Raw genomic sequence first — 8,663 nt, 5'->3', positions numbered from 1 at the left:
ACACACACACACACACACACACACACACACACACACACACACACACATATAAAGGAGGTTTTAGTGGAAGAAGTAAGAACTAGACAAGGAGACCATTAACTGTCTGGCAGTTTGAAGGCCAAGTAGGGGAGGGAGTCCTAAAAGCCACATAGTATGATTTAATCTGTAGTTTTGTCTTAGAGACAGTTTATGGAACATCATAAATTTACATAAAAGCATTCACTGAGCTGGATATCTGTAAGAATCTCAAGGTTAATTAAGTTCAAATATTTGTAAAATTGTTCTCTGTTTAGAATAGTCCATGAATAAGCCATGAACTTTTTTAATCCTGTGCTACTTGAAAGGAGGCAAATAAAAACCATGATTAGTGATGATTCAAGCTTTGTTCCTAGCTGAACATTAGCCTAAACACGTTCATGCAGGTGTACAAATGAGCTTGGGTCTCTAGTTCTGAATGAGATTTTTTCATGGTTCCTTATCCACCAGGTTGAGTTGGTGCGGAGAGATTATGTTGCCAACGGTGGCTGGGAAACCTTCCTGTCCTACGAAGATCCTGATCAGGACATCCTGATTGGCCTCCTGAGGCTACGGAAGTGCTCCCAGGAAACCTTCCGGTTTGAATTAGGTGGAGGTGTTTCCATAGTCCGAGAGCTACATGTGTATGGAAGTGTGGTCCCTGTGAGCAGCCGGGATCCCACTAAATTTCAGCATCAGGTATCCTGCATCTTGCTTTATTAAGAAATTGCCTGAAATAGGAAAAGTTAAAAGCAGCTGTTGAGGAGGGAAGGGAGAGACGGTGTGAGAAAGAGGGCACAGGAAGAAGGGTTCTTTGCAGTTGGTTGGGGCAGTCTTTCTCTATGTTGCTCCCTTATGGTCCCAAGGGATAACAGATACACCCCATGTATCAGATTCAAGCAAAACTGGTTCACTTCCTGTGGTATCAAATGACAGGAAAGTGACCCACAGGTGTAAGTTGTGTTGTATAAGTAACCCCCAGCAACCTAAAATAGAAATCTGTATTTTTAAGTTTCAGGAAATTTTGTTAAAAGCAGTAAAAATAGGTTTAGTAAAAAACACCAAATGGGATGCTACAGCAATTTTGTCACATTCCAAACCCTTTAAAAAGTGGAAGGTGAGTCAAATAAATAAGACTTGTTACCCGAGACTCCTGTCAGCTGGGGCTGCCTAGACCTCAGGCATGTCACCCAGAATGCCATGCTGGCGCTCAATGGAGGGCAGACTTTTTACTAAGTCAGGAGTGTGCCCTGGGCAGGATCCGTGCACTCTTCTCAACTCATAGTAGATTTTGATGACTTTTTAAAAGGTGTTGTGTGGACCTTTCTCGATGAGATCCCTTCTCTTCTACCATGAACTCCTTTATGCTTCTTCTAGGGGTTCGGCATGCTGCTGATGGAAGAAGCAGAAAGAATCGCTCTGCACGAGCATGGATCTGGGAAAATGGCAGTCATATCAGGTGACTGGAGAGACGGGGTTCTGACTCATCCGCTCACACTGGGCAGCACACTGAGATCCAATCTCTTGCCTCTCCATGATTACTGTGTTCAAATTGGTCCAGGCTGACGAGGGAGAGGTTTTATTCAAACCGTCGGAACAGGTCAGAGAGCAGCTCGTTGGGTTAGTGCCTCTAGAACCACTCTGTTCCTCAGAGCAGCAAGCCAGGACCATGAGCATTCTCTGCTTGTCTGCCCTCGGGTCATTGTGGTGAGCGGCTTGTGCTTTGTGCCAGCTGCTGTGTGAGGACATGTGAGTGGTGGGGCCGAGCTGCTGGCTCAGGATGGCTGAAGACAGGATGTAGTTCATGCTGCTGCTCTTGGTGTGGTTCCTGAGTGTCAGCCTCTTCATGTGGGACAGAACGGGAGGAAGGTTTCCTCTGCCCTCTTAGGGACCTACGATAGATCCAAAAATTAAATAGACAAAACCAAATTTGCAGGAGGAAGATTAATACAAATTAATATAAAGTGAGTAAGACAGAGGAGCATTCATGAAGAAATGAATGCGAGATGCATGTAAACCCGAGCGTTTTAGAACTAAGAGTGGAAAGATGTGGAAAACACACTAGGGGGATGAGTGTGGGCCAAGAGTAATAAGGTGGGAGACTTAGCAGGCCTGTTAGTTTGTCTTGGTTAGTCCATCATTAGAGGTAAGGATGGTCTTCCCTCCGGCATGGGCTGGTAGCCTCTCTCAGAGGAGTCACAGAGGGAGAGTAGTGCAGGGGGGCTGGGGGGGAGGTCTGAGCCCTTCCTAAACCTGCTGTGTTCTCAATTCCTCCAGCTTTTGCTAAGCCAACTACTCAGCCTTGTGTTTTCTGAATCCCATAGGAGCTTCCCCCATGCTAACAAAGGGTTTCAAATGGTTGGGAGAGGAAACATAAAAGGGAGATTTGGGGGGAAGAAGAACTGATAGATGCCACTTTCATTCATGTTCTTCAGTGTGCTGTCCCTATAAGAAAAATTACTAATTACTGTAGGGAACCTAAGATGGCAGAACACAGAGGCAAGCTTTAAGATATAGTTGACCTCAGAATTTATTTTGTTTTCCTATTTGACTACCACATCCCAAAAGTTTACCTGTGACCTAAGAAAATATTTTTTTTTCTGAAAATTAAAGCTGAAATGAGGGGTTTTTTATTTGTTTGTTTGTTTGTTTAAATCAATAAGAAGTTGCCAGTCAGTAAATCAATACTGATCGCCAGGTCTTCATGATTACCACTTCAGAGACACAGTCATACCGGTCACTTACTCATTTGGTCTGGCTTGGGTGTTTGATGTTACCCAGATTGATAACGTATTTCTTATCATATCTAGCTTCTCTTATTTTTTCTCAATTACTTTAATCCCACAACGAAGTGCCTGGCTGACTATGTGGCTGGCCCTGATGAGCAATAAGAAAGTGTTTCCTTCTTCCAGCTTACTCTGTAGTGGGCCAGAAGGACCAGGAAAGGGCAGCCTGCTTGGAATGCCTTCTGCCTATACATCTGGGTGGGGCTGACGATTGTGCCTAGGGATCACCCATAGAGCTTGCTAAAATCATTTTAGAGAGCCCACAATTGCTAACCAGCTAGTGTGCTGCCTCTGGTTGCCCTCAGACCATATGTGAGAAGCTAGATTTTGGAATTCTCCAGATGCCATCTTTTCTTCCCAACCATTAAGGTTGTAACTCTCTGACCCGTAGCCCCATACCCCCAAATGACATTGAGTCACGTGCCTTTCTAGTGTCTTTGAGCGCCTAATCAGGTTTCCATTTTCCATCACTGGCTTCCTGACATCCAGTTTCCCTCAGAAGTGTCTACTCAAGGCCCCTGACTTGCCTGAGGTCAAATCTAATTGCACATAAGAGCCTCAGTCTGTTTTTTTCTGAGCAGGGTGTTTTTCTGAGTGGGAGTCAGCATCTGTCCTCACCAGCTTTTTATCATAATCCAAATGATAGCTCAATTTCATGTCATCTGCATGGTGAATTTCTAAAATAACAAGAAGTGACTTACTTAGAGAAGCAGGCAAGAGAACCTTTCAGCTGCAATGCTGGGTCTCCTCCCCTGGCACCCTGCAGAGGGTTCTCCAGCTAGAGGGTTTCTATAGGAACAGCCCAGAAGGGCTTCTTGGAACCACAGTGAGTTCTTTGTGAGAAAAGTTGGTGAGCATTGTTTCCTGCCCTCTGGTCTGGAAGCCCTACCATTGTTGTAAGGAAAGCTGCATATAGATTCCTTAACTTCCTCCTTGGCCGTGACCAGCCTTCACAAGGAAACACTGAACACATTTGCTATGTGGCAGGTGCATCTTCTTTTTCTTAGTCCTGTATCCCTGGTCTGAGAAATCTGTTGCTCAGAACTTGCTCAGATAGCAAGTGTTTGTTATTGTGCTGTGTTGGTGATGTCACTTTCTCCTTCCATTTGTTCACCTTGGCTTTAGATTTTCTAAATCTGCTGCTGCTGCTGCTGCTGCTGCTGCTGCTGCTGCTGCTGCTGCTGCTGCTGCTGGTGGTGGTGGTGGTGGTGGTGGTGGTGGTGGTGTGTGTGTGGTGTGATTCCATAGATGATCCTTTAATTTCTTCAATAATTTCTTCCATTCTTATTCTCAGTGAGGTATTTGATGATGGAGTCGGTGATGCTAAAGTTTTCATAGGCAGTTGATCCTGGTCATAGATTATGGATGCATAACTTTGGTCACAGCTGACACTGTTTGCTCGGATGTGTTCTCAGCTCATAACTCTGTGCTCTCTATGAGCCGTGGCTTTTTTTCTAAGTCACATGCAGTGGTGGCATGGCTTTCTGTCTTGGCATGATGCATGAGAGAGGAGAGACAAGACCATTTATCATTTTGTTGACCTGGCTGTAAGAGTAATGCATTTATATAGGACCTCGAAAATTCCGCTCTGATTCATTCCAACTTCTCTTCATCCTGGCAGCAGGTTTTCCCTGCTACTTAGATTTATGATCTAGGGCTCTACCTCTAGACAGTATTATTGACTTCACTGCAAGTCAGAGAGGTTCTGTATATTCTCATTTTCCCTATTTAAAAACATTGCTTTCATCTGTTACCTACATGTATTTATTGAAAAGTATACACATGTGCTTATTGAACCAGCCTACAGCTCTAGCTGGAGGAGAAAAACTAAAACTGCTTTCAGCAGTCAGGCAGGTGAAGTACTTACTAAGAGGCAGTCAAGTTCGCTCACTTTTTAAAGTGTATAATTGGCTTAGTAAACAGTTTTAAAGTTAACTGTCATCTTTAACTATAAAATTATTTAAAAGCAAAAATTAAATATTCAGTTTCATTGCCATCAAAATCACTAAGTATGTTGAGGGAAACAATAAAAATATAATCTTAATACTTGGGAGCCTGAACAGGAGGATTGCTGTGAGTTCAAGGCCAACGTGGGCTATATAGTGAGACTCTTATCTCAAGAAGAGGCGTGATGTTGAGCTGCCTTCTGGGAATGAATGTTCAGATGGGCAGGAAACTGGGTCTCCACCCCTGCCCCCATCTGCAAGGGAGGATGAGTGCCAAGGGAGTCTAAGCCTTAGATCCAGGCCACTTCTCCACCAGGATTGATTGCTTCTTTCTGCTACAAAAATGGGCAAATCAGTGTTCTAAAACCAGCTAGTTTATAAGGTAATGTATAGGCAGGAAGTAGCTATTAACTGCTGCTGAATTACAAAGCAGTTAGTCCCAGCTTTGTTTGAGGACTTCACTGTCTTAGTGGTTTACTTGAACAGTTTCTGTGGGTACACAGCTATGTAAGATGAGCAAATTGTATTGACTTTTAAAATATGGTGTTTGCCTACATGATGATCAGCAGTCTGTCCTTCTAACATCAAGAAGCAGGTTGTCCCATTCCTTCATACTGTAAGGTGCAAGGACTTCTACTGTGGAAGCTAACTACAATCTTTAAAATGCCATCACTAATAATCACCATGGAAACCAGAATTCTGATGTCACAATGTCCATACGCTTTCTACAAGGACAAATATAACTATCAATAGCCACTGTTTAAAAAGCCACTTAACACCTTCAACAGAATGAGGGATTTTTCCCCCCACTCTGGCAATTTTGGCTAGGTATCAGATTTAATCATGTTACTGTTTCAGTTTGCCAAGCTAATTGCTATGCAGTAAGATAGACAGCTATTCCCCAAGCTCCCTGACTATCTTCGTCATAACCAATATTCTATTTGTGATCTTTCAAGTAGAAAATTAATATGGCCATTGGCCAAGAGCTGTACAAGCTTGATAGATCACACAGTGATGGTGAGAGATGAGAAAAGGTCTGAGGGGATGATGTCAGAAGTCGTCCAAGCCAGAGCCTGATAGCCATTCTGTTTAAATCTGTTACAATGCCAGTGATGAGGGAAGGGGAAAATTTAAAATACAGGGTGCGTAAAACAGGCAGTATGGATATGAGGTCATTCTTAATCATATTACTCAAAACCATGTGCCCTAAAGCTGTGACTGTAGTCCCTAGTAGTCAAAAATCAATGTGTCTGTGCCTTATATAATCCAATGTGGCTTCCTAGGACAGAAATTAATGGTCTTGTACTTCAGAACTCCTAATTAATAATGCCCTGTGTAGACAGAAAATAGCAGTTGTTTCTTAGGCTTTGACCAGCTGAGATTTACCTTTTGGACCTGAGAAACATCACCTGTATCCCAGGCTCCTACACAGCTCCCTTCATTTTGGGTGAAGGTTATTTTATTCTTTGCATTATAATCTAGTTGAAAAGCAGGGTCTATTTGTAGCCAGTTCTGCCTGATAATGGACTCATAATCCTACCAGAGTCCCCAGAAGAGCTTCTCTGTATTATGGCAGACTATTTGCTAATGGGTCAGGAAGCCTGCCAAATGCAAACCAGTTTGTGCCACATGTGCATTTGTGTTAATACAGGCTTTAGCAGAAAGGAAGAGAAAGGGTTTCCTCTTTTGTGCTCTCTCCTTCACCCTTCATATAATTTTCTTGTAAGTAAATTACTTCTCAGCATCTCTAATTAAATTCACGTTTTCTGACTACCTTGTATCTTCCACTTTGGTATTCTAACAGTGATCATACATGGTGCTTTTTTGATGTATGCTCCAATGAGATTGTTCTTATTACTATCATCTTGATTTTAAAGACAATAGCTACAGCATAAAATCTTGTACCATTACAAGTCCTCTATTAAAATTCAGCATGATTATTAATCAGACTGGGATAGAATGCTATTCAGCTAGGTTAACAAGTTGACTGCGTGTTTTCTAATGGATGTCTTTTGTAGCTCAGCTGTGAGGCATTATTGCTTAGCTCATCTCGGGAGTGTTTATTTCCTGGTTTGACACGTGCCCCTTATAGATGAATCAGGTACCAGTTTATTGTAGGTGAATGAGACACCAGTTTGCAGCATTTTGCATTAGGCTATCCCACAGTAAGCATCACATGACCGTTCTTAGTGCTCATGGTTGCAGTATTTCTCAGTAGGCTACCATTTGGATCTTGGGGACATTTCCTTAGCAGAAACAATAGCACTGGTTGTAATGGCCTGTCAGCAATAGAAGAACCACACTTTGGCATTTACCTTTTAACCTTCTTGTGTTTGAGAAATGTCTGCTTCACTATCCAAAGGTGAGCCTTGATCATGGCCATACTGTAGGCTTCTCTCCAGTCTTGTACCTCCTGGTTTGTGGATTTGGGGTGATGGTTATATATTTTCAGCTTAGAATAAAGAATGAGTCATACCATGTGGTCTGTGCTAATATCCCTAAAAGGTCTAGGAGCCTTGAGATCACTGGATGCCTGCCTTTATTGTAAAGGTGAGTGCTTCTCAGGCTTCTTGCTGGGGAAGCAAGCCTTCTCTAAGAGACTGCCTTATTACTTTGGTTGTTTTGTTTTGTTTTTTTTTAATGCTTTATTGCAATCTTAACTCTTCATCAGTTCTCCTAGGAAGACTATTGGGTTTTTCTCTATGGACATTTGACATTGTTCTAACTCACTTAATTTAATAGGGCCTTACTATTTTATATTTATTAAAGGCAGGATTATTCTCCTTAAGGTGAGTAGATATTGCTAAATATTGCTGCAGCCCTCCAAGCCAAGAGTTCTTAGAGCCTTTCAGTTGGAGGATTTTTGCTTCCAACACATCACAGAGCACATTTTCACGCTTCTGGCATCTTGGCCTGAGCTCTGGACTCTGACAGATGTTCTCCTCTCTGAGAGGAGAGTTGGGTTTTAGGATTTAAGGTGGTAGCTGTGGAATAGTTTGTTTATGCCCACCCCCATTCTGCCTCCCTGAGCTTTGAAATGATTGTGTGGTTGCACACCACCTTAGGAATGTTTGGCATACCAATCCAGGGCCTTAGATCTGTACCTGTGAGGGCCATTCCTTCTTCCTGTGACTCATATACAAGTTACTGGTTTCAATTATTTAACCAACACAGCCCTCCCCTTGCTTCTAGTAGTTTAAAACAGAAATAAATTATTTGCTTCATGATGCTTTGTGAGAACTTCAGCAGGACAGAGAGATGGTTTTTCTCTGGTCTGTGCTGTGACAGACTTTAACTGGAATGGTTTCAGAGCCTGGGTGTCCTGGACAGGACCGGCAACATGTGCACCTTGGTTCTGACAACTAAAGAGAAGAGAGTTCTTCTCTATTGTTGAAAGTACTGGGGAAGAATTGATACTAGGTCTTTTTAAATCTGCTTGATAGAATTTACCTAAAGCCATTTGATCCTGGCTCCCCAGGCCAGGATTTAATATGTATTTAAGAAATAGAGGGAACTGTTACATGACCATGAGCCTCATCTCCTTACTGTCGTCTGGACTTGGTTCTCCATCAGCTTCTGTGTTTCTGTTTCTGAAGAATTTGTCTGTTTTATCCGAGTTGCCCAGTGTGCTTGTTTACAGTTTTTCATAGTATGCTCTTATAATTACATTTGTTTCTATGAACACAGGAGTAATAAATGTTTCAGAACATTTATTTAACAGAGGAGGCACTTGTGTGTGTTACAGCACATGTGTGAAGTCCAAGGACACCTTTTCTTCCCGCTTGTGTGAGACCTAGGATTGAACTCAGATGACCAGTCCTGGCAGTCAGCACCTACACCCTTGAGCCATCTCACCAATGTGTTTACTCGTGTGTGTGTGTGTGTGTGTGTGTGTGTGTGTGTGTGTGTGTGTGTG

The 8,663-nt window shown here is 42.6% G+C and overlaps 1 protein-coding gene across 1 annotated transcript in view; it reads left to right on the top strand.

Moving 5' to 3' along the window:
• Elp3 (elongator acetyltransferase complex subunit 3) overlaps positions 1–8,663 on the top strand; it is a 60,940-nt gene that overhangs the window by 42,694 nt on the left and 9,583 nt on the right. The window contains exons 13-14 of the mRNA XM_028758824.1: positions 487–714; positions 1,393–1,474. Coding sequence (XP_028614657.1) covers positions 487–714; positions 1,393–1,474 — 310 coding nt within the window. The remainder of the gene's footprint in view (positions 1–486; positions 715–1,392; positions 1,475–8,663) is intronic.

The sequence above is a fragment of the Grammomys surdaster genome, unplaced genomic scaffold (genome assembly GCF_004785775.1).
Source record: "Grammomys surdaster isolate TR1022 unplaced genomic scaffold, NIH_TR_1.0 126219, whole genome shotgun sequence".
Lineage (NCBI taxonomy): Eukaryota > Metazoa > Chordata > Mammalia > Rodentia > Muridae > Grammomys > Grammomys surdaster.
Note: the sequence above shows the minus strand (reverse complement) of the source record. Positions and strands in the feature narration are given on the sequence as shown.